The sequence below is a fragment of the Thamnophis sirtalis genome, unplaced genomic scaffold, assembly GCF_051295495.1.
Source record: "Thamnophis sirtalis isolate CommonGarterSnake01/CBP01778 unplaced genomic scaffold, rThaSir2_p1.2 scaffold_9, whole genome shotgun sequence".
Lineage (NCBI taxonomy): Eukaryota > Metazoa > Chordata > Lepidosauria > Squamata > Natricidae > Thamnophis > Thamnophis sirtalis.
The window spans coordinates 36884664-36912394 of record NW_028261389.1 but is presented as its reverse complement, the minus strand read 5'-3'; the positions used below and the strand labels follow the sequence as shown (position 1 = coordinate 36912394).

General features: G+C 39.6%; 1 protein-coding gene across 1 annotated transcript in view; it reads right to left on the bottom strand.

Moving 5' to 3' along the window:
* The window catches only part of TMCC3 (transmembrane and coiled-coil domain family 3), a 101858-nt gene extending 76793 nt beyond the window's left edge, over nt 1–25065 (bottom strand). Inside the window, exon 1 of the mRNA XM_014059113.2 lies at nt 24899–25065. Coding sequence (XP_013914588.1) covers nt 24899–25039 — 141 coding nt within the window. The 5' untranslated portion in view covers nt 25040–25065. The remainder of the gene's footprint in view (nt 1–24898) is intronic.
* Nucleotides 25066–27731: the final 2666 nt, after the last annotated feature.

The window sequence follows — 27731 nt, the reverse complement described above, 5'->3', positions numbered from 1 at the left end:
ATATGGAATGTACCATGCCATGCTGAAATGTAATCACCATTAAATATACCTTTGAATCATCTACCTATTCTTTTAAAAAAGGATTTATTCATTTAAGCTAGAAAAAATTGGGGGGGGGGAGATTTTATCTCATATAATATTAGAAAAATTTATGACACCTATTATTTAACAAACTCAAGAGCTGATGTTACCTGCAAGTTACTAACAGAGACACGGACTATGAATTATTATAATGTGACATGGTCATATTGAAATCTTTGGATAAAAATGTATACACATATATTCCTTTATGAGATACCATTGATAGACACACGAACATTTCCCAAGCTTGTTCTTTTGATTATAAACTAGAGAGGAATAACTATATACACTGCATTCATATCTTCTGGAGAAAGGACAAGACATAAATAAGAATACGCCATAATAGTATTTGATTGCACTTAAACTGTTCATCTGTTATAACGTGCTATCATTTCTAAAGAAATGTGTTATTTGCATATCATAAGACGATTGTGAAGGAACTTTGATCATTGTATCCTCATAAAACAACAGCAGAGGGCTTTGAAGCAGACTACAGCAAATTATTGTCTCAGAATAAAACACCTTCTATAAATTGTAGCTTAATTTTAACCATCTTAAAGCAATAATGTATTCTGGGTTAAATTAAAAAAGCTGAAGTATGAAAGCTCTATCAAACATTATTCCATGGCAACCATTCTTTATAGTTAGATAATGAAAAAGCAGACACAAATAATGTAAGAAATGGAAAAGTAATTGGCCAAAACAAATTAAGTTGATTTTAATTCTGTACCCCACTTCTCTTCTCGGAGCTCAGAGCAGCCTATTCCACTACCCACCATTCACCCGCCCTGTCCCCCAATTCCATTACAATAATCCCAATACAATACAATACAAGGCTGGGCTGAGAGAACACTATCTCAGAATTATCAACCAAACCTCTATGGCCAAGATAAGATTTGAACCTCATGCTTCCTTGTTCATAGTCCAAAACCTAACTGTAAGGCCATACTGGCTCTTTAACATTTAACTAAATGTAAGTTGCTATTAGAAGAGGCTATTTTTCCATTGTTTCACTTAATATAAATTACATCAAAACTGTCAGACAAATGTAACTTATACGTGGATTCAGAGAATCATTGAGTTGGAAAAGGTAAATTATATAGGCAAGAAACAAGCAAAGTTCCCTAATATCAAGCATGATTTGGTATATAATATGTAAAGGCAGATACATTGTACACGGCAAAGAGAAAATGGGCTCTTTTTATAATCAGAAATGCCAGACTTGCAGCACAGAAAGAAAATCCTCCTCAATTCTCAGTAATCTGCATCAAGTTAAATTAATTACAAGGGGTTTTTTTAAGTTGAGCTCTTGCAGAATACATAAAAAATCATCTATGGGTAATTCAGGGTAGATATTCTGAACCTAAGAACAAATTTTCATCACAGGATGTTTAAAATGGGTATCAGGTTTTTAGCAAAGAAAAAAGCAAGCATCTGGAAAAAAATATGTAAGTGGGAGTGCTAAAAAAACACTTTCTACAATAGCAGCTGGAAGAAAATGATGTTTCCAGGGAACTGAGAGCTACTCTATAGTATGAACAAAAAGTATTGAATATTGTGAAATACATTAAAACCTTGAACAAAAAAGAGATTATGAGATTTCTTGCAATTGACAATCTAAAGTGTTGATAGAATGCATGAAATGTAATGATTGCCTAATTCACAAGAGCAGCTTGGTTTTTTCTAATATGCAGCCATTGTTAGGCTAAAACAGTCTCTCCAAACCTGGTCAGTTCTCAGGATGCTGGAAGTTATCTCCAAGTTAAGAGAGGAGTCTGAAAGTTCTAATCGTAATGTATTGGGAAGATACCAGATTGGGAAGGATGCTTTAAATGAAACTGGAGTTCTAAACCTGTGGCCTTAGAAAATCTCTTTATGCTCCATTTCACATCTGCAAAGTTGTGGAAAGTTTACTTTTTGTTACAGATGCTCAAGGTTCATCTGTGGAGTTCTTGATGCCCTCTGAACTTGATGGTTTGCTTGCAAATGTTTCATTACTTGATGTTATCTAGTTGGGTAATGAAACATCTGCAATTAATCAATCAGGCTCAGAGAGCACCAAGAATTTCCAGCCATAATCATCTTTCAATTCTTCCATACCAAGTCCTGCCATCTGCTTTGAGATGACATGGATATAGTACCATTATAAGCATGCACATTTAATAAATAAAAATAAATTATTTTGTTTAGTCATCTGAAGATTTAAGAAATTATACTTTGGCCTATTTTCTGCACAACAACCATCCTCTGTGAGGTTGGTAGTGCTGAGAGAGAGTGACTGGCCCAAAGTCATACAGCTAGCTTTCATGGATAAGCAGGATTTGAACTCATGATTTTCCACTTCTAGCCTGCTGCCTTAACCAGTAGACCAAACTGGCTCTCAATTTATTCATCAATTTGTTTATATACAAATGAGATATGTGCCAGTTATCCTTAGATCCCTATGACTTTGGATCTTGGCATGACAATTGGTTGTTTTCCTTGGTGCCTTTTTAAAGCTCTTTCCTCAAACAGTTCGTAGATTAATTCATTATAACATTTATTAAACATATCTCACTGAATATTTATTGTATATTAATGTACAGTGTTAACAATGCAATAAATAGGAGGGATACGGGGGAACCCTTGCAGGGTAGAGCTGAGGATTATGCCCAATTCTTAGCGGACAAAGTTGCTCGGTTTCGGTCGGACTTGGACTCCACCGCAGCAGATCCAGCCGGGACACAAGAGGATCACTTGGCAAACCATCTCTGGGTTGAGTTTCAGGATGTTGCCTCTGGGGATGTGGACAAGGCCATTCGAGCTGTGAGTGCCTCCACCTGCATTCTGGACCCGTGTCCCTCCTGGCTGGTTGCCAACAGCAGTGAGGTGACACGTGGCTGGATCCAGGCGGTCGTAACCGCCTCCCTTCGGGAGGGGCACTTCCCCGCCGCACTAAAAACGGCGGTGGTGAGACCCCTCCTGAAGAAACCATCCTTGGATCCAGCCATTTTAAATAACTACCGTCCTGTCTCCAACCTTCCCTTTGTTGGGAAGGTTGTTGAGAAGGTGGTGGCCTTCCAGCTTCAACGGGCCTTGGATGAAGCTAGCTACCTTGACCCCTTCCAGTCCGGCTTCAGACCCGGTTACAGCACAGAAACCGCTTTGGTCGCATTGACCGATGATCTCTGGAGGGCCAGAGGTGGAGGCCATGCGTCCATCCTGGTTCTCCTTGACCTCTCGGCGGCTTTCGATACCATCGACCATGGTATCCTTCTGCGACGACTGCGGGAGGTGGGGGTGGGAGGCACTGTTTTGCAGTGGTTCTCCTCCTACCTCTCGGACAGGTCGCAGTCGGTGTTGGTAGGGGGGCAGAGATCGTCCCTGAGGCCCCTAAAATATGGGGTGCCGCAGGGCTCGGTCTTATCCCCCCTACTATTTAACATATACATGAAACCACTGGGCGAGATCATTCGGAGGCACGGGATAAAATACCATCAATATGCGGACGATACACAATTGTATCTGTCCGCCCCGTGCCAACTCAATGAAGTGGTGGATGTGATGAACCAGGGTCTGGAGGCCGTTAGGAACTGGATGAGCGCTAACAAACTGGTACTCAACCCGGACAAGACCGAGTGGCTGTTGTGTTTCCCTCCCAACAATTTGGCTAATGTTCCATCTATCAGGCTGGGGGGTCAAATTTTATACCCCTCAGATAGGGTTCGTAACTTAGGAGTCCTCCTGGATCCACAGCTGACTCTCGATCATCACCTGTCGGCTGTGACCAGGGGGGCATTTGCCCAGGTTCGCCTGGTCCGCCAGTTACGACCCTACCTGAATCGGGAGGCTCTCACAACAGTCACTCGAGCCCTTGTGATCTCTAGGCTGGAATACTGCAATGTGCTCTACGTGGGGCTGCCCCTGAAGTGCATCCGGCGACTGCAGTTAGTCCAGAATGCAGCCGCCCGAGTGATAGTGGGCGCACCGCGGTTCGCCCACGTTACACCCATCCTCCGCGAGCTGCACTGGCTACCTGTTGATCTCCGGGTGCGCTTCAGGGTACTGATGACCACCTTTAAAGCACTCCATGGTAGTGGATCTGGGTACTTGAGAGACCGCCTTCTGCCGATCACCTCCCTCCGACCGATTAGATCGCACAGACTGGGCCTCCTCCGAATTCCATCCGCCAGTCAATGTTGACTGGCGACTACACGGAGGAGAGCCTTTTCTGTTGCAGCTCCGACCCTGTGGAACGATCTCCCCGTCGAGATACGCACCCTCACCACCGTCCAGGCCTTCCGCGCAGCCCTCAAGACCTGGCTCTCCCAACAGGCCTGGGGATAAGTCTTTAATTTGCCCCACCCGAGTGTTGAATGTAGAATGCATGTTGTGTTTTTACTACTTATCTTGTTTTTATATCGTTTATTGTGTATTGTACCCCCTCCCTAATGGTTGTAAGCCGCCCTGAGTCCCCTCAGGGAAAAGGGCGGCCTATAAATTTTAATAAAATACCTAAAAAAAAAAAAAACTAAAATTTATGCCAGTCAATCTTCCTCAAATTCAAAATATGTTTATTATTTTATTTATTAGATTTATATAATATGACCAATGATTTTTATATATTATCCACAATTCCAATTGAGCCTCACCTTCATGATGTACTTATTCACCTTCATGATGATATTAGTACTGAATAATAACTGTGAGAGGGATCTTGGAATCCTAGTGGACAACCATTTAAATATGAGCCAGCAGTGTGCAGCAGCTGCCAAAAAAGTCAACACAGTTCTAGGCTGCATAAACAGAGGGATAGAATCAAGATCAGGTGAAAAGATATAGGGTTTCCTGCCTAGGCAGGGGGTTGGACTAGAAGACCTCCAAGCTCCCTTCCAACTCTGATATTGTATTGTATTATTGTATGTAGAACATGGGATGAACACACAAGTGATCCAGGATAACAAGGTACTACGATATAGAGATAAAATACTATAATATGTCAACATGTTAAACTATTTATTTATTCATAAAGAATAAAGGTATCATGCTTATGTTTATATATTAACACAAATATTAACCGATGTGTTGACTTCTAATAATAATTTATCTTTGCCCTAGCAATTTAACCATATGGTTTAGAAATGAAAAACGGTCAAAGATAATTCATTAACATTGCCATGTTCTGATGGTATGGCTTATGTTCTGACCCCCTCCTCCGTCCAGTAACGAAAGCCGAGACAAGCATAAAATGGAATGTCCTTTAATTAACAAGACCAGAATCTCGGTGGCTGAAAGCCAAATAAACAAATAGATAAGGACTTTGGCAGCAAGTTCGACAAACCTTGGCAGCAATGCAAACAAACTCTGGCAGCAATCCAGCCTGCCAAGTTTGTTTCTCTTTAATCAAAGCATTGACTTCTGCAAGAAGGGCGTGGCACAAGCAGCCTCTTTTATAGTCTGGTGAGGAGCCTAATGACCATCAGCTGAGCGTAATTACCTTCTGTAATTATGTAGTTGTTCTTGATGCCAAGTAGTCCTTCGACGGCGTGCATCCCTGAACAACTCACAGTTGGTTTCTGGATCACTCTCTCTTGTCTCCTCCCCACTGAACCAAGGCTCAGGCGCCACATGGTGGCCAACCAGTCTTTCTGCGCCCTGCTCGGAGTTGGAACCCTGTCCAGGGTCCTCCACATCCTCCAGGGCCGACTCATAGTGCCCCTCGCTGTCGGAGTCTGGTGGCAGCTCCAACGGCTCCTGCCGGGCCACAACACCATCCCTCACCACAGGGCCCTTCCTCCGGGTCTGATGTCCGGGATGTGGTCATGAGGGGTTTTCCGCATAATAGGCTCGCACTAGGGCAGGGGCATGCACGACCGTTGCATCGGTCCAGGTCCCCCCGTCTGACCCCCTCATCCGTCCAGTCGAGCAAATACTGGAACCGTTCCTTGAGCCATCTTGAGTCATGGATCTGGGCCACTTTGTGCAGTGGCCGTGTATCCACCACACAAGATGACGGCTGAGGGGAAGAGGGTCAGCGGAGAGGATCAGGAGCGAGTGATGGAACACCAGGTGCACTCGCATCGAGCGTGGGAGGGTCAGGCAATAGGCCACCAGGTTGATGACGGCTTCCACGGGGAACGGTCCAAGATACCGGTGGTCTAACTTATTAGCCAGCCGGTGGGACGGAAGATGCTGCGTGGACAGCCACCCGCGATCTCCCACAGCCAACTCCGGCACCGCACACCGAGACTTATCTGCCACCCTTTTGTAATCCTCCTTCGCCTAATTCAGAGAGCAGTGCAACACTTGGTGGACCGCTTGGAGCTCAGAGAGGAAGTCCTGTGCTGCGGGGACCGGGGAGTCCACTGGGGTGAGAGGGAAAAAATGAGGGTGGTACCCGACATTAGCCATGAAGGGCATCGTCTGTGTGGAGGTGTGCTGGGAGTTGTTAAATGCAAATTCCACCACGGCCAGGTACTCTGCCCAGTTGTTCTGCTGTGGATTCAAAAAACAGCACAGGTACTGTTCTAGAATCCCAATCACCTTCTCCGTACCCCCATCGGTTTCGGGATGGTGCGCCGAGGACAAACACACCTGGAGATCTAGAGCTGTCATCAGCCCTTTCCAAAACTGGGCCGTGAATTGCGTCCCATGGTCCGAGAGGACCCGGTCAGGTAGGCCGTGCAAGCAGAACACGTGTTGGATGAACATGCGGGCCGTGGCATGGGCTGTTGGCAATCTCCAACAGAGGATGAAATGTGCCATCTTGGTGAGCATGTCCACCACAACGAGGACCGTGGTAAACTCTGACGACAGAGGCAGCTCGGTCAAGAAGTCCATGGACACGGCTCCCCAGGGTCTGTCCGGGGTCGGCAAGGGCTGCAATAAACCTGGAGGAGCTCCCATCGCTGTCTTGGCCTGTCGACACTGTACGCACAACCTCACGTACTTCTGCACGTCGTCTCGTAAGCGGGGCTACCAGACCAGGTGCAATGTCTTGAAAAGGCCAAAATGTCCCGCTGCTGGAGTGTCATGACACTGGGAGAGAACCAGTCCACGGAGGGGCCCTGCGGGCACATAGAGCCAGTTCCGATACCTCAAAAGGTCCTCATCCAATGTCCATGGGGAAGCCGGCCCTATTTCCGCCTTTCGTTGCTCCACCCACTCGTCGCCCCGCTGCGCATCCTGTATCAGAGACCGTACGTCCACGGGTTCATGAACTGCAGCGAAGGATTTGATGGGTATAACAGTCCGGGGTGGAAGCGAGTCCGCAGGGTCAGAATACTCCAGTTTCCTAGACAGGGCATCCACCCTTTGATTCAACGCACTAGGGATGTACGTCACCTTAAAATTGAACTGGACAAAGAACAGAGACCACCGGATCTGGCGTTAGTTCAACTGTTAGTTCACAGTTGGTTTCTGGATCACTCTCTCTTGTTTCTCCCCACTGATCCAAGGCTCAGGCGCCACCTGGTGGCCAACCAGTCTCTCTGCACCCTGCTCGGAGTCGGAACCCTGTCCAGGGTCCTCCACATCCTCCAGGGCCGACTCATAGGGCCCCTCACTGTCGGAGCCTGGTGGCAGCTCCAACGGCTCCTGCCGGGCCACAACAGGCTTACATCTACAACATGTTGTGATAAATAAATTACTATGTACTTAAATTAAGTATTAAATTATGAATCTGGTTAATAAAGTATAATGTCTACATTTACTTTTAGAGCAAGCAATAAGATGTACTGTATTACAGTTATTATCAGCCTATGCTGAGACAAAATTTATTAGTTATGTCAATATTTTCTGCCTGTTCTATGCATTTGATACATTTTTCACAAGTCAAAAACTGCATCGTATCTAAATCATAACAATAAATACAAAAACACACACAAAGCTAAGCTGTTGGAGAAAATGTTTGCACTACAACAAACCGTTTGTTTCAGCCAAAGAGTTAAAAATAAATGTAAAGGATAAAGCTGAATTCTAAATCAAGTTTATAAATCATGGATAATAATGTTACTGAACACAACTTAAATGATGATGATGACAACGATAGAGGAGGAACGAGGATGGAATGTTGATGCCTTTTCTGTAGTGAAAGGCACCTGCAGCAGTTATCACCTGCTTATAAGGCACCATTTAACCTGTTGGTATTAACCTGACTGAAGAGTAGTTATTCTCTTATGAACTAGGCTAATTCTAAAACCTCAAGAAGAGTCCCTGTTAAAAATCCTGCTGCCAAGCAAGACTTCTCAAATTCTTCAAAGGAGGTTCTTTTGGAATGCCCAGGAAACAACTCTTTCAAGTGTTAAAGCAGCTGCAAGATCTTCTTCAAGATTGCTTCTTCAAGATCTCTCCCTGTGATCTTGGATAGGCAGCATATATAAACATAGCCAAATTGATCATCTGAAAAAAAATGCATTCACTTTAAATATTAAAAAGGAGGGGTTTTGAATCCTCCCCATATATGCTAAAGTGTTTCTTTTGAAGGACTTATTTCATTCTGATACATGGAAAGAATTTTCTTCTGAATAAAAATCCACACTGAATTTAAAAAGGCATAACAGATATAGGAGATACAGCTATAATCAATAGCTAAGGCATTTCAGATCCAAATCAACTAGTTTAAATCTGTAATTCTCATTAGAAAGTTGTTTAGAGAACTTTTTTTAATTATAAAAAAAGCATTACACTTAGTGACATTAAAGCATAAAGTGCTTTCCCTTTGGCGTTTGCTGGCCATTGAATCCGGAACCCAATCCAGATAAGAGTTTTGTCATTTACTTTATACAATTCAGATTTTAAATTAGTTCCATTTCTATTATTCATGTTGATCATAATGTTTTTCAACCTCATCAGTAATTTGGCACTGCATAAAGCCTACTTGTAGCCAAAAGTTAACACATGTACATTAAATTTCTTTCAACACATTTCTAATTTTCGCTGTGCTTCCTGAAGGTTAACTAGGGAAGATCTAAAATTCTCAATCTGCACTGAAAGGGAAATATAAGATTCTTGGATATAAATGCATTCTGAACAATTTACAGACATACCTTTTTTAAAGTATTCTTGAAAAAGTTCTTTCAACAGACGCAGATATATATTGCAAGAATTTGTAACATAGATTATGAAGAAGTTAAATGGTATTCTGGAAGATAATAATAAAGGAGATTTGCACAGGAACAAGAAGTACAACACAGTAAAATTCTTAAGAAAATGAAATTTTTCTACCGAAATAAAAGGGAAAAATTCTGAAAAGCATATGCACCACTTAAAACAATAGTATCAAGTGTTTTAAGTAAAGCAGCTATATTCAAGCTCACATTATGTTGTGGATGTAATTTATATTTTTTTAAAAAAGCAAAGTTCCCTTTAGGTGGTACTCAACTCCTGCTGATTATATAGAATACCAATGAAATTAGTTTCCACTGTGGAGCTTCCAGAAGAAAAAACAGTCTGTGGACTTCAGACTATTCTGAAAAGTGGAGCTGACAATTGCAGCAGAATAAAGCAGGAGCAAGTAGACTGGTTCTTTGATCATTCCTCTTTTGACAAGGAGAGCACTTGAGACTACCCACAAGTGCTTTAGACAGCTATTCCTCACAAGGAGACTGCAAGACAGCAATGTCCGGTGGATTCAGAGCTCTGGGAGATGAGGGAATAACAATCTTGTAAAACCACAATCTGGGACGTTGAAGGGACACTAAGTTCACATATTTCTTTTTTAAATCAATTTTGGAAATTGCTTGCTAATTGCTTTTCAGCTATTGTGAACTTTCGGATTAATAAATATTATAGCACTGGGTGAGTTTCCTTCAATGTTTAATGAAAGAAATTTTAACTACAAGTTTAAGAACTTAAAAAAATTATGCTTTGGGAGTAAAAGGCAAAAAGATGACTAAAATTTTGATTTTAGAAAATTACAAATGGAATAAGGGTCCAGATAAATTTGAAATAAAATTTGGGAATGAATTATACATCCTGTGGAAAATGCTTGTTTTTTTAATTAAAAAAAAAAACATTTTAAACATTTTAAGACACTAGAACCGTGATGGCGAACCTATGGCATGCCAAAAATGGGGGGGGGGAGTGCTGGTCATGGACGCTGGAGTCGTGCACATAGCATTATGGGTGTGGCACGCCCACGCACGACCCCCCTGCGCTTTCGGCACATGAGCCAAAAAAGGTTTGCCATCACTGCACTAGAAGAAACTACAGGGAGCTAAGAATTATGACTGAAGCAGAAGAATATTTAAACTTGACTTGCAATTACATCTGGAGTCCCCAACCTCTGGACATTGTTCAAAATTCAGGCATTAATTTTATTATGTCTGCCTATATGGATAGACTGTGTCTAAAAGATACTATGGAAAAAGAACAAGTTCTACATGACAAGATTTGGACTGAGTTGAAAGTGCATTTAAAAATAATAAGCTATAAGAATGACATGGAAGGAGATGTTAGATTGTACATAGAAGAAGCTGGCTTTTAAAAGGAGTATACAAACCACATACCAGAAGAATGATCTAGATAATTTTCCCATATTGGATTTACATAAAAGACTTGTTGAAGCTTTAAAGAATCTAGAGAGAAGGGACAAAGAAAAAATGAAAAGAAATGAAGTTCAAACATTATTGGAATGGACTAAGGATTAAGATTGTTAGAAGTAAAAGGATGGAATATAAAGTTGGTTTACTTGATCAAGATTAAAATAGACATGTTGTTGTCTCTGGTAACCCTTAATGGACTTTTGCTGATATCAGGAATAAAATGCGATGCTTATGGATTTGTTTATAGTCAAGAGATGGGTTATGGGAAGAAAATATCATTTTTTGTTTTTGTATTTTAAGAAATGGTACTAAGTTACTAAATTGTTTATACTTGTGATGAAGATGTGAAGTAACCTTATATATATTTATTTTTCTTTACTACAAGTAGTCCTCAACCTACACCAGTTTGTTTAGTGACCGTTTGAAGTTACAACAGCACTGAAAAAAGTGATATATGACCGTTTTTGACACTTACAACCACTGCAGCATGCGCATAGTCACATGATCAAAATTCAGCCACTGTTCCTATTTATGACAATTGGGGCCTTTCGCAGACCCTCTGGCAAGCAAAGGCAATGGGGAACCCAAATTCACTTAACAGCCATGTTATTAATTTGACAAATTTGTTATTAACTTAAGAACTGCAGTGATTCACTTAACAACTGTGGCAATAAATGTTATAAAATGGGGCAAAATTCACTTTTAAACTGTCTTGCTCTGCAACAGAAATTTTGGGCTCAATTATAGCCGTAACTCAAACACTCTATTCTTATTTTTCTTTCTAATTTTTTTCTTTTTTTCTGCACCTTCTACCTTTTCATTTTCATTTTACTTTTAGTTTTTCATTTTATATTAGTTTTTGCTTTTATAATATTTATACTATACAAATATAATTATAATATTTATAGAAATTACTATTAAGAAATAAATAATGTAGTTTCCAACACCTTACTTTAGAATGTCTATTTCTTTTTTACTTCTCAGTGTAACTGTAGTTCTATAATTTTCACAATAAAATGTAAACTTTGTTCAATTGTAGTTTACTTTTTTTTTTAGATTATTCGAGATTTGTATCAAGACTGTGACTCTAAAGATTATAGATTAAAACAAAAGCTGACATCAATTTCACTACATCACCATCCATCACAAGGGTATGATATAGAATGGAAGGCGGTTCAAATCTGTTCCAGAGGATAAAGCAGAATTTGGCAGACTGTAAAACCTGTAGGGGATGATAGGTAGAAAACTTTCCATTATGTGTAAAACTCTAGTTGCACAAAGTTGCCTAACACTAGTGTAAGAAAAAATCAACTGCTGCTTATTTTCAAATCTTATTAGCATATTTATAAAATCAAATCTAACTTTTACTATTAGACAGCATAATGTTTATGGAGGGGGAAGGGAGTATGAGAATGTAACCAAAAATATGATATTTTATTAGAATAAAGATGATGTGCCATAGGGACTATGCTTATAATTTGACATATATGGAGAAAAGTAATGATTTAATCCATATATGTCAAATTATAAACATGGTCCCTGTGACACATCATTTTTATTCTAATAAAATGTCATATTTTAAGCTACATTCTCAGCTGGGATAATTAGTAATGCTGCATTTCAAACTCAAGCAATTTATCATCAGAAAACAAGTTGAATTTCCTTTTCAGCAGCGGAGTCCATGTGCTTGCTAAATTTCCAGATTAGCACTGTCTAATACAAAATATCAATTTTCAGCCTTAGGCTACCAAATGTATTTATGAAGCAATAAGACTTCTCTGTGGGAATAACTGTAAAAAACAGAGCTTCTCATTGCTGTGGACTGCTACACTACATCATACCGAAGTTTTTCTATGATTACCACATTCAACAATACTTAATAATGGTACATAAAACATAGAAATTACCTCAGTTTGAGGTGCAATTTTATTTTACATTAGTCAGAATAAGGAAAACTAGGTGAATGTTTATGAAAAATGTTATTGAATTCTCTACTATTTAATCTTGTTTGCATGGTGGTTTGTCAAAATGTAATTTAAAATCAATACATTAAGAAGTAGTGAAAAAATATTCAGAAATAATACTATTATATCATAGTAGTAAACATTTCAAAGAGTTTTTACTGTTGAAATCAAGTTATTTTTGAAAGGTTACTTTCAAAATGTAAGATATTATTAGTAGTAGTTTTTACATTTTGCTGTATTTTTTCACAATGAAAAATAAAAATTATAGGCTAGCAACTATAGGAGGAGAGGCAGAGCCTGGGTGCGGAATCAAGAAAGGAAACAGCCTGGAATCATTATGTTCCCACAAGCTTTACAAGTCCAGCACCACTTGAATTCTGTTAACTCTTACCTATTGCAAATTTATGATTGATTGTTAGTTAACTAGATTTTTGTGTAACTATAAGGCACTGCTCTACCCTTATTATACCAAGATAAAGGAGAAGTATTATTTCAATATTTTTATGGGTTCAATCTCAGTTCCTGTTATTCCAGATTGGGGCAGCTCTTTTATTCATGAGACAATGGTGTTAGTAGCTTTCTACAGCACTTCACCTATTCATAAGCACACCACAAAATGTACTCTGCAACATTCCACATATATTTATCTATAAGTGAACTAAAAGGTCAACCTCATTAAAATAGAAGAAGTCACATTACAAAACACACCCCAAAAACAATAGCACTGACATTGCAAAGCCTGATTACTGCCCTGCATGTTAGGTTCTTAGCCCAACTTTCCATTTTTAAACATGCACATGTTCAAATTATACCTTTTGCATTCATCTACACGTATTATAGTCTCTTAAAAATGAAATAAATTATTTTCTGCCAACCAGTACCAAGAGGGAATCAGAACTCTTGGTCTTGACTCTCTCAAGATGCCCTTGATAAACATCTGTCTAATCAACTGTACTGTACAATCTGATTACATCAAGGAATTCAATCTTTATCTCAGTAGTGTCTCAGGGCAGGGACATGCAGTCACTAGAGGCAGGGGAGGCGTGGCCTCACCAGTCATGAGGAAAAGGAAAGGATTTTAAAGATTTTTTAAAAAATAATTAAAGCCAAGGTAGTTGCTACCAGATTCTAAGTCACAGTGACTTGGAACAGTGCTTAGTGTTAACTATAGGAGGAGGCCAGAGAACTAGGGACCTCTGTTGCATAAGAAATTTTTCGCCTTTTTAACCAAGGGTTAAAAAGCTAAGAATTCCTTATGCAAATGAGGCACGTGTTCTCTCGCCTCCTGTAGAGGGCATTTTTAGAGGCTTTTTAGAGTTCTCTGGTAGCAACTAGCTCAGTCTGACTCAGAGCTCTGGCCTTTTATGAGGGCAGAGTTGAAATCTTCTCTGAAACAGCTGGAAAAGGTGCGTGAGTGGGGGGGGAGGAATTCAAAAAGTTTGATTGCATGCAGAACCCACGTTGCCTTTTCAAACACACACACACACACACACACACACACACACACAGAGCTGGATAAAAGTATATAAGCCCAGCTTCACTGAAAAGGCAACGTGATTCACCTGCAATCAAAGGCTCCAATCGGAAGGCAGCAGGGGAAGGGGGGGTATGGTAGAGAAGCTGCTTTCAAGCCTTTTGAAAATATATCCAATCCAACTTCTGTGTTTGTGTTTGTTTGAGAGTGAGTGAGAGAGGGGTCCAAGTTCTCTGTGTGCGTGTGTCTGTTTGAGAGAGGGGGGAGGGACGAAGGAGGGGGAGGGACGAAGGAGGGGGAGGGACGAAGGAGGGGGAGGGAGAAGAAAAAGAATGGGAAAACTTATTTTGCAAGGGGGAAAAATGCTGTCACTTTAAATCGGAACTGAGCATGCCTGGCTGTGGAATTCTGGGAGTTGAAGTCCACAAGTCTAAAAAGCTGCCTCACCAGCCATAAAACTCACTGCACGTCACTGTCTCAGGGAGATTTTAAAAAGTCAAAATAATGGCTGTCCCCATGAAATCAAGGTCCCCAGTGGTGAGATTCAAATAATTTAACAACCAGTTCTCTGCCCCAATCACTGACAAAGCTGGCTGAGGAACTCTGGGAGTTGAAGTCCACAGGTGTTAGTTGCCAAGGTTGGACACCACTGCTTTAGGTGACAGTAAAATAGGTTATTTATAAGAGAATTACTTGTCCTGGACCATTCAGTAAGAAAGAATCAACCAAATTTTTCAACCATGTATATCTATTGTTGTATATCTCCCTCATAATATCCAATGAAAGTTTAGAAAGATTTTGCTTTAAATGTTTTGCTTAAAAACCTGAGTATTTTTAGTACACTTAATTAAAGATTATGGCAAAATTACTCAGACATCATTCTAATCTGAGGTGCTTTATTGACTCTATTTAACATGTTATTGTGTCCAATTATTACTTTTAAAAATATAGAAAGTTTATTTGAATGTAAACTTTTTTCTATATTTATCGGGCTTTATATGCTCTGCTTTTTAATATCGGTGTAGTAAAAATCCATTTTGTTTTTCTCAGGAAAGCCTGCTTTTTATAGCAATTTAAAATATCAGTATACATTTTCCATTAGCCAAACCTGTCGTTTCATTTTCCTGAAAATGATTTATTTGTCTAGTTTCCTACATATTATAGCAACGGATTCTTGCCAAATATAACATTTTCTTATCAAACCCTACAGCCAAGTTCTTTCTGTGACATGGCCAACAAATAAATAACTTGAACTTAGAACATAAAAATAGTGCTGTTAGGTTAAACCAGGGGTAGTCAACGTTTTTATACCTACCACCCACTTTTGTATCTCTGTTAGTAGTAAAAAAATTTAACCACCCACCAGTTCCACAGTAATGGTGATTTATAAAGTAGGAAAGTCAATTAAATTTTAAAAAAGAAAGTGCTTCAATATCGGACAAAACCCGTACCGCCCACCATGAAAGCTGGAACGCCCACTAGTGGGCGGTAGGGACCGGGTTGACTACCACTGGGTTAAACCAATGGAATATTTACTCCAGTTACCTTGTATTGTATTGTAATTGTAGTAGTTTGACAAAAAGGGGCTGCATCTAGAAGAGGAATTTCAACACTGGCAAACATAGGAATCCAAATATCAAGTGCAATTGTTATCATTTAATCCTAAATATAAAAAATGTACCTTAAATGTGAGAACATTCTTCTTTTTCAAAGGAAGAGCGCAGCGAGTGACGTTCAGAAGGAAGTCAAAAAAGTGAAAATGGCAACTATTATCATGCAATCAAAACTGTGAAGGGGCAGAGCTTGAGACACACAGCTACAATCACCATATTGAAATTTTTGACACCTCCACACACATATCCAGACATCCCTGTATGCTATGTATATAGCTATCTATGTAACACATTATATATTAGGACAATTTTAAAACTACTTGATATTAATTATTTAGGAAAAGTCATTTTGTAATTAAGTATGAATATAATATGGTAAACTATTGCTAAGGCAATGTCATATTTTTCCATGTTTTAATTCTATGTTGGTATTTGTAAGTTGCTGGGAGTCTTCAGTAATGAAGCAGCAGATAAGCTGAAGCAAGTGAGAAATAATAATAATAATAATAATAATAATAATAATAATAATAATAATAATACATCTTGCCAGTAGAGCAAAAAGGCAACAAAAGAAGGAGCAGGGGCACAAAAGATCAGTTGCTAATTGATAAAATGATGTTAGAAAATTGTAAGAATAGAAAAACGAACTTGAATATGGTCTGGATTGATTACAAAAAGGCATTCGACTCATTGCCACACAGTTGGATCATAAAATGCTTAGAAACAACTGGCATTAGCAAAAATATTACATCCTTTACTGAAAAGGCGATGAAACAATGGAGAACTGAGTTGGCAGTAGGAATGAGAACTACGGAATGGTTAATATCAAGCAAGGAATTTTCCAGGGTGATTCACTTTCACCTCTTCTCTTCATCATCGCGATGATCCCACTATCAGTAATCTTAAAAAAAATGAAATTAGGCTACCAAACAGCCAAAGAAGCTGGAAAAAAAATCGCATTTATTATATATGGATGATTTGAAACTCTATGGAAAGTCAGAAATAGAAATCCAATCACTGACAAACACAGTCCGAGTATTCAGCACCGATATTTCAATGCAGTTTGGCATGGAAAAATGCGCCACTGTATCCATAAAAAGGGGCAAAATCACTACATGTGAGGGAATTGAAATGCCCAATAGCCAAATTAATTGCAACGAAAATGAAGCCTACAAATACTTAGGCATTCTGCAGTTGGATAGCATCAAACATGGAGAAGTAAAAACTATTGTCAAGAGAGAGTACACCAACAGAGTTAGGAAAATTTTGAAATCTAAATTGAATGGTGGAAATACAATCAAGGCCATAAATATCTGGGCTATATCAGTTATAAGATACACAGCTGGTATAGTTAACTGGACACAAACTGATTTGGACATTTTGGACTGAAAAACCAGGAAACTAATGACAATGCACTACAGTTTACATCCACGTGGTGACACTGATAGACTATACCTGCCCCGAAAATCAGATGGCAGAGGATTATTAAAAGTGAATCAAATAGTTGAAGAAGAAAAACATGCACTGGCTGATTATTTAAAAGAAAGTCAACAACATCTATTAATCGAAGTAAAGAACAAAAATCTACTGAAGGCCCAACAGATGAAACAAGAATACAGAAAAGATGTGATAAAATCAAGAATGGAGAGTTGGCAGAACAAAGCATTGCATTGCCAATTTCTGGGAAAAATAAAAGATAAAGTGGACAGTGAAAAAACTTGGTTATGGTTAACAACAGGTACATTAAAGAAAGAAACAGAGTCACTAATCCTGGCTGCGCAAGAACAAGCTATTTGCACAAATGCCATTAAGGCCAAAATCAAAAAATCCTCTGATGATGCCAAATGCAGACTTTGCAAAGAAGTTGATGAAACTGTTGATCACATACTCAGCTGCTGTAAAAAAAATCATGCAGACTGATTATAAATTGCGGCACAATTCAGTAGCATAAATGATCCACTGGAATTTGTGCAAAAATTATAATATTAAAACAGCAACAAACTGGTGGGAACATCAGCCTGAAAAGGTCACCGAAAATCAGATGGTCAAGATCTTGTGGGATTTTCGCATACAGACAAAATACTGGCGCATAATACACCAGACATCATAATGGTTGAGAAAAACAAGGTCACAATCATAGACATTGCAATACCAGGTGACAGCAGGGTTGACGAAAAGGAACATGAAAAAATCGCAAAATACCAGGATTTAAAAATCGAAATTCAACTATTATGGCACAAACCAGCAGTGGTAATTCCCGTGGTAATCGGCACACTGGGTGCTATTCCAAAAGCACTGGAATTACATTTAAAACAGTTAAAAATTGACAAAATCACCATCAGTCAAATGGAAAAAGCCGCACTGCTTGGATCCGCACGCATATTACGAAAATACGTTACGACGTCCTAGGCCCCTGGGTGGGGCCCGACTAGTAATCAATGCCAAATCCAGCGAAACAACTGGCCGCTGTGATACAATTATATAATAATAATAATAATATCATGCATATACAACTACTTTGATTAGCCCAACTAGTGAGAGCAAGGAATCTCAGAAACTTTTTTAAAAGTATTGAATTGGGTTACTTACAAATTATCTGTCCCTTGAGAATTTTACCTGCATTCATATATAAATGTCAAGCATATATTAACATTTGTGCAGCATTGGAAAAGGGGATGGTGTATTATGTATTATATCCTCTTCGTTCCAAAATTTATTAAACAGTAATTTAATTATTACAGATTATATAAAGTAATTAAAACCTTATTTCATTGTTTTATTAATTAAATTAACAGTTTAATTCTTATTAATAAATAAATGGGGTCCATTAAGGGATTATTAATAGATATATTTTCCTTACTGAATTCTCATTTACAGTTGAAGTTAGAAGTTTTAATAGATCATTAGTGTAAATACCTTTAATCCTGTTATTTTATTTATACAATGAATACCCACATGAGAAGACAACTGCAAAATGAGTAATGTTCAATTAAGGGAAGAGAAGACTACTGAATTTCAAAAACCATGAAACAGAACCCAGTTGGAATATGTCCATGCTAATGTTTCTGTCAAGTCTCTATTTATGTCTGGGGGTGGTGGTGGTAGATCAGTCTTCCTACTATTTTACTACTTATCATAATAGCTCCTTTTAACTCTATGTAAACATTGTTAATTAAAAATTAAATGCCTTGTTTTTCTCCATTTAAAACCACGAAATGCATCTATTTAGAATGAGCAATAAGCCATGTAGTCAAATAAAATATCTTCCTGTCTCTGGTATTATAGTAGTGAAATAATTCATGGCTATTCAATGAATAAAAGATGCAGGCAAAATTGGTGTATAATGACAGCACCCTAAAGGTTCCTCAAGACTATTTCAAGGAACCCATTTTGGCTCAACAACAACAAACCCAATTACAAGTAGTTGACATTCTCCATTTGACATTCTCCATTTTTGATAACAGGTTTCTTGTTAGCTAACCTGAAATCCTAAAATTATAACCCTTAAATTTATTTAACCCATGCCTACACATTAAACATGATTATCTGATCCTAATACCAAGCAGCCTTTTTGCAAACAATATCTAATTTTTTAAAAAAATGTATAACAAATATTAATAAAATAATCATTTCAACTGATTTACAGTATACAGTCTACATTCCAAGTATTTCCTTGTGAATTAAATTATTTAGCATGAAAATAAGGATTGATATGGAGTTAACAAGTACTACCTGCCATACTTCCTAAAAACTAAAACAGAAAAAAAAGAAAATTCTATACTTGCCGACAGAACTAAACACTAATAAATTCTAATTTATAAAGGGTCTCAAATATGCAGATTCCAAAATGGCTCATGAGGAAACAAGATTTACTTTTAAAGCACATTTTAAAATAATGTGGTTGGACAAAATGAAACATGTTGATTCCCAACATAAAGCTGACAACTTTTCTATATCAGATTTCACATCACAATAGTTCTCCGTGATTTTCAAAATATTTATACTGTACAGGAATAACCTTCATTTAAACTTCTATAATTTTGACTTTCCAGTAAGGTATATCTATTTACAAGTTACAGTGAATTCCTCAAAGACAACTTAAGATCCTGGTCTGAAGATACGCTGCAGGGACCCTGCAATCATTTTTCCTTATGACCAACCACAGGGATGCTGCAGTGGCCTCTCCTCTGCTTATCTCCCCCATCTCCCAAAGGGTACCTGCAGGGCTTGGACCTGCTTCCCAACATACCAGGACCCGCCCCGTCCTTCTCATTTACCTTGTGAAAATCTCTGCAGCTCAGGTTAGAGAAGGAGAGCAGGGCATTCTGTTCCTGGGCCATGTACTTTGATATCCACCATTTGTGGAATCTAACCAAACATGAACTCTAGAAAGTTGTGCAGCTTGTGTTAGAGAAGCAGAGCAAGCTGCTGCATTCCTAGGTCACATAGTACGATCCTAGAAGCAGCCATCATTTTTGGAATGTTCACAATTCAAGAGTTATATTACATGTCATGTAGTAAGAAGGAGGATGTGGGGCCCAATGAGGTGAAAAGGGGCAAGGTCTGCAGGGACACCAAGAGGCAAGAAGGATTATCTCAGGGGTTGGTGGAGTCCTTGAGAGACCCAGGGCAGAGCCTGCACGAGGCCTCCCAGGCCTTCCCGGGGCCCTTTAGGCATTCCATATTCTGCTTAATTATCCATATGTTTATTTAACGATCACTTTGGGAAGAATAAGGATGAGGGCATCATAAGTGAAGTGATTGTACGGGCACTTCACTTAATGGCCATCATGACTTCCAACCATAATGGGCAGGCTTTGTTATGGTTGTTGGTCAAGGATGATCTATATAGAGATAAATACACACACACACACACACACACAGATGAAGTAAGAAAGGTCACGTCTCATTACCCAATCACAATATCTTATATATTGTGTTATGTGTTTTATATATACTTACTTTCAGAAACAATATTTTTATACTTAAGAATGGCATGCATCAAAATAGTAAGGAAGTGTTTAGAAGAAAATGGCAACCAATTCAAACATTTAATGTAATTTTATTTTTAAAAAATCTATAGGACCTGACTTTTGGCATATCCTATATAGGATCTCTATATTTGTGTCATCAGCAGCTACAGTAGTCATTTATCTTGTAATTCTACAAATTAAAATTACAATCCCCAAGCATCTTCTACAATAAATATTGGTCTTTAAGATGCCACAAAATGTGTAATTGTTCTAATAAATTATAGTTAGAAGTCTGGAACCATGTATATCAGGGGTATCAAACTCATATGACATGACATATTGCGACTCCCCCCCTTCACTAAACTGGGTGTGGGTGTGGCCAGTCTGTGATGCATCCGGCCTGTGGGTCTGACAGCCCTGATGTATATACTTATTTGAGAGTAGGTTTCTGTGAACTTTATTTATATATTCCTTTAAAAGTACATAAATAGAATTGCATCTCAAAAGTGATTTAAATGAAATATTTCTTTTCTATGTGCCTTTGCCAGTATAGGTATAAATTCTTTATGCAAATTAAATGGTTATTTAGACATTGGTTATAATTATTGATGTAAATGTTGTAGGCGAGTCATGTTATTAGGCTTTATGTCTTAGCTGTATAAGGTTAAACTGGATTGTAGACTGTTTTTAACAATAGCTTGATGCTATGCCTATGAAAAATAACTTCTACAGATTTCAGCTTTTTCAAACAAATGGCAATATAGAACCTAAAGTAATAAATAAGAGTACATACATAGAATTGCTATGATTATAAAATGTTTGCGAGTATTTCTCTATATCAACTTTCTCAACAAAATGCTAACATATCAGCTTTTTTGTGTGCTACTCTGTAGCTAAAATTTATTTTTAATTTACACGATTTTTATAGCATATTAATAGTCTCATCCCACATTTCTTCCTTTGAAAAAATACTGCACATTATCACTTCAGAACATTAAGGTTGGGAATTTTTCAAGACTTCAACCTGAGTAAGAAGGCCTATTCACTTAAATTGTTTTTGATAATTTTGTGAATTGTTGCATATGAAATCTGTGTGGCTTTCTAAACCAGAGCTAGAAAAGAACAAGGACAGGGAGAAGGCAAAACCGGGGGGGGGGGGGAGAGGGGACAATGTTCAATTATGGGTGTGATTATGATTATCTGGGTTGGGAAGCTAAGTAGTGTTGGACCTTATTATTACTTAGATGGAACACTTCCAGGGCATAGTGGGGCTACACTGAAAAAAGGACCAGTAAAAACAAAGAATTGCAAATAACTTCTGAATTGCTGTCAAAAAAAAAAACCCTACATAGATTCAAGCACAATTTAAATAACATGCTCGTTTGTTATTATCCCGAGTAGCTTTCTTCCAAGTTTCAAGATGAAATTTAAAAAAATTCAATATCTTATCGATGCAATAACCAGAATATAAGCCACCATCGAAATTAATAGATTCAAATTCTCAAACTGATTCTGGAAACCTAAACAATTTTGGGGTCTTTCACATGTTCATTACATGCATTTCATTTTAAAAAAATGCATATGCAGCTGCATAAAAAAAAAGCACAGCTCTTATCTCAAGATATCTAAACATCACGGAACAAAAACATCTGCCTCTTTTTCTTGAATGTCTCAGCTCCACAGGGAAGACCTCAGCATTACAGCAAAGCCATATTTTGCCTCATTTATATGCAAACTGCTTAGAATAGCTGAAACTATTTTAATACAATCATTTTGCCAAAAAGAAATGGCAATACCCAGGAAATTGTATAAAACATTGCTACTAAGAAATAATAGAGTTGTGTCCAAAATGGGGCCACTCAAAGCCAAGGGAAAGGTATACATATGCTTTGCAAGACTCTGAGGTTTGCAGGAGTACAAAAGACTTGAGGAATGAGAAATCAGGAGTGGAGGGAGGTAATCAGTCAATCCCCAAATAATCCACTAAGAACAGGCCATATTTATTACCCACAGAATGCTGGATAGCTGTTGGACATTTACAACGAGAGGTGAGGAAGCAGCCTAAAAACTGGAATCCTGACCTGTAATATTGTATTGCAGATCCCCTATGAAAAAATATGAGATCAGGAAATGTCAATTGAAAAACTGTACAACAGTTCATGTGTGTGTTTCTATGCAGCATATGAATAAATCCCAAAGGTTCTTTCCCAAAAGGCAACTGTACTTTCTTTCTTTTTTCTTTGAAGGCAAATGAATAAATACATAAATACAAGGTTATGGGTTTTAAACAGCAGTTGCTCATACTCAAAGTTAACCCTACAGCACTTATTGGATATATTGGAAACTTTCCATAGATGAATCCATCCTAGACAGTCCAAGATGATTCCTGCTGTTTAAATAGCCACTGATATCTCACATACACAGGGAGAGTTCAGATTGAATGTACTAAAACTGGGGTTTTAATCACAACAGTAGCTACACAGACCATAGATCACAGCAGGCATACAAAATTGGTGCTGTTCATCACAATAAAATCTTGCATTATCCTGAACTGAAGTATAGACCCATGCAGGGTGAGTGGAACTCCTCTGGAAAGTTACTGCTAGTATTGACTTCTTGTAATTTGCGTTCCCATAAATACTGAAAGGAGCTACATTTATATCCCAATATTCTTTTAAAAAACAAACACAAAACAAAATCAGAACAGTTTGCAATATCAACATTAAATCTTTGCCCAGAAAGAAGTCATTAGAAGGCTGATTGGTGAAGCAGTCACCAAATGCCTAGGGCTGCCGGGGGGGGGGGGGTGTCACATATGCATGTGCAAGGGGCATGGCACCCGGGGGGGGCATTAAATTATGGGGGTGGGCACGCTTTTGGCACTGAGGCAAAAAAGGTTCGCCATCACTGGCCAAGGTAGACAATTATCTAGAAAGAAGTGCATTCTAACAGCTAAACCCAGACAATTCTATTTCTTACAAGTTGTAAATACTACAACGGGCTAAGAGAGAGGCTCAGATCTGGTATAAAACTGTTTGTGCCTTCTAATATCTATCAGTCCATATTAAACAAGATATAAGGTGTTTCCGCATTGCAGCCTTAGGCTGCTTGACTCCTCTGTATATTTCAACTGGAAATGAAGTCCACAAAAAAAATTCAGATTTCAGCCACTTCCTCAGTTCTGGCCAGTGATGGCCTGGCACACTATTTGTGTTGAATCTCCCCACTTCTTTACTAGTCCCACCCATGCCTAGGAAAGAATGTCCCAGCTGCTTTCTTTTCTGTGGACAAGTCTTGAAAGACATGTGGTTTCAACTGAGACCTTTTCTATAAGTTGCATCCACTGTTTCTCTCATATGCAACACCTTTCCATTGGATGCATCCATTGGTGGGTAGGTGGGTAAGAAAGAAGGAAGGAAGGAATCATTTTACTATCCTTCTATATATCTAGGCTTGAAAGGAAAACCTGCCACTTTCAATTTCACCATTCCATTAGTGAACCCCTTAAGAAAGAAAAGAAACACCGCCTTTCACTGTTCCATCAGTGAACACCTTAAAACAAAACAAACACTTCCTAGCTTTTGAAAAAGAAAACAAAACTAAGTTTCCTATTTGAGGTCCATTTAGAAAGGGGGAAGGCAGGTCAGGACAAAATTTCCAGGACGGCAGAGACCAGTGACAGAGAGGAGAAGTGATAAGAGAAGAGACCCAGTTGGAGAGGAGGGGGTTCTTGTCAACACAAATTAAACACACTAACATAGCCAGCCGACCAGGCAGCACCTGGTTATGCCAACCGCAGTTGGAAAACGCTATTTTTGATGCCTGGTGGGAAAAGAAAGCAGAAGACCGGGAAATAGGTGGAAGATGATGCTGTTGGTTAGAGTTTGTTTGCTCCCACGAGAAACAGCGGCTTGTTGCTTTCGTTCTGGGGCAACGTGGTTGTGCAGACAGTCATCCAATATGCATCCGACAAAATCCCACGAGACTGACGGAAAAGGCTCTGTTTCAAAAGGGAATAGGATGGCGATCGCGCCTTCTTGGGGGGCTTATAGTCTTTTCCAAAGGCGCCGTCCAAGAAACGCGCTTTTCCTTCCCGCGTTGCTTCTTTGCCTTGCTGGGAAGGACGGGGTGGAAGAACAGCCCCCTCCACCAAATGTGGAGGTAAGAGGGGGTTGGGGACGCGATGGGATAACGCGGTCCGGGGGGAATCCGCCCGGCTATCGGCGCCTCTCCAGGCGCTTAAGCGCAGGGATGGGGGGAAAAGACTTACCTTCCGTAGCATACTGTGGAAGCAGCGGCTGGGGCTCCGGACACCTGAGACAGGTTCGTCTTCCTCCCGATCGTTCCTCGGCCATTCACTGGAGCATTTCTTGCTCGGCGATTTGGCCAGCCCGAGGAGCGCACATTTCATGCCCGCTGTGGCTACGGCTGTGAGACCCGAGCCCTCGCCCGCATATGTATGTGGGACACACAGGGCAGGTCCTCCCAAAGCCAGAGCTGCTTCGTTCGGGAGCAAGCGCCGGCTTGCCGATGGTTGAAGGGGGGATGCCGGGGGCTCGGGGGGGGGGGGCAGAGCGAGTCTACAGGACTGCAACAGCAGCAGCCTCCTCGACGGACTCTAAGTGAGCGATTTGGCGCTCCCGCAGACTCCTCAGCCGCTTCCCTCCTCGGCGCGCCCCGCGAGGTCCTCCGCGCGCTCCAAAGGGCCAAGGCGAGGGTCCCCGTTTAAATGGGTCCCCGCGCGCCCTCGCCGAGATTCGCAGCGAAGGAGGCAGCCGGCGAAACCCGGGAGCGAAGGGCTTTACAAAAGGCAGGGCGGGATCGGGGGCGGGGCTTGGCTGCAGGAGCGTCAGCATGCCATTCCTCCCCCTCCCTCCCGCGACGTACACAAAATAATCCCCACTCAGTCAGAGAGAAAGGCACGAAGGTGAGGCTGGGCGGACTTTTTGGGCTGTGCCCTCTTTCCACTACTAATGGAAGAGGTGCTATGCTCGAGAATGCCGTGGACTTCCTTCAGGCAGTGCTTGTTTCCCCCTCCCCACCGCTCATCGGATGTGTTCCCAGCTACAATTTTTGCTCGTGGGCAGTTTTACACAACCATCTCTAACCAGCGCGCTTAGCCCGGAGTGTGAAGTTCCTCAGTGGTTACCGGCCCACTGCAAAAAACAGTGTAGCCTTGACTACACTGAATGGTCGTCACCTCCTCACAGCGAAAGAGTGTGGACGATCCCACGTCGCAGCGCCTCCCCTGCGCGCTCCCCGGTGGCTATTGCACATCAATTTGTAACTCAAAGAGAGTTGCAGCTGTGTGCAATTGCCCTTGTAAAGCACCCTGCTTATCACTTCTCTTGCCTCCTGGGGTTGGATTCTGGGGATCAGAAACAGGTTTGGGAGAGAAGTGATCTCTGAGACTGGATTCTTTCTGATCTCTGAGTTGCAATTCTTTCTTGCTTCTGAGGAAAAACCAACAGCCTGGCTTGATATGGCTCAGAATGCTGTAAAACCCTGGATTTATTAACCCAAAAGGGCGTTTACCGAGCATAGATAAAATGTTTCTTTTTCTATTTCTCTAAAGGTTCCCACAACTTTCTGGACTAAAACTTGGTTGACTGTGTGCTTCACTGTGCTGCTCTGTTAGATGAATGGTTGTTGTGTAATTAAGGTTAGCATAGGGTCAGCAAAACAATTCTGATAAGTACTTTAACATCCGTTATGCTGGTCTATGACTGTAATAAAGATTTGACTTGACTAGTTTTAACAGTAGTTTATCTATACAAGGGATAATATATGGTTCACTGTCCCCCTCAGAAGAGATTCCATTATTTTTGCCTGGTGGGCATATTTAGAAAATTGGGAGCCTGGTGTAGTAGACTTATTTGCAAAATAATTTTATTGGAAAATATTAATCATTACGAAGCACCTATATAATTCCTATTGCTACCACTTTGCTTGTCTTTATACTGATTCAAGGCACATTGGCATACTTAGATTATAAACCAAGTACTTTACTGAGATGAAGTCACCCAGCTGGTTTAGAATATCATTTTGGGATCCAGACGTATTTTTTGAAAAGTAAGTGATGTTAGAGGATGATGTTTTGCATCAGAACAGGCCCACCTCTCCACTTAAAAAAAAGTAAAGAGATATTTATTTTTATTTAAATATGAGGAAGCTTAGTGGGTACCAAAGCAATCTACGGGCACAATGACAGACCAGATACTGTTGTAGAGGCTCCAGCATTAAATGGACGAAGCTTCCATGATATCAGTACGCGAGAATATACACAACCAGCTTCTGTAGGAAGTCTCTCCTTCAACATGATGTCACTAGAATTACAACATATTTCAAATATTTCATATTTCTGTCACTTATTTATTGAATAAATGCCAAATAACTGGATTTATTCAGTATGCTAAATCATAAACTTACAAGTACAAATATGCTTTGTTTGATTTTGCTTAGTATGTCATGTGAACCAACTCAGCATGTACAGAAGAGATAAATCAGCTAGAAAGAAACAGACTTCTACAATTATTTCAATATATACTAAAACAAAACTTCTAAAAGTATGGATTCCAGTGAAACAGTCATCACTTCAAAGAAAAGTAAAGGTCATTAACATGTGGCTCAATATTATTCATGAAGAGCAGGCTCCGCAGGGGTAAGTGTCAAGGAAGCTGAAGCTGGCAAAAGCATCTTCATGATGCAAACCCACCCCCAACATTCATGCATGACCCAATGGACAGAGCTTGTGGTACAACCCCACAAACACTGATGACAAGGCAGGAGAATCCTGACAACATTGCTATTCATGCAGTGGTTCTCTCACCAGATCCTAGGAATTTTCTTTGATTCCAACATTCTAAGTGCCAACCTTCATTCCTCTAATTAGAAAAAACATATATTTACTATCCCCAATATCAAAGAAAGCAAATTGCTAAAATGTACAATAAGATTGTTATTTTGTATTTTTTTTGTAGAACAGTTACTGTTCCTGTCCTTGTAATTTAGGTGGTTAGTAGGTGCTGTAACAGTATCAGGTGATTTTATACTCAAACTTGAACAGACTGGAAAAGAAAAAAGCTTTGCTGCTATGGCAACAT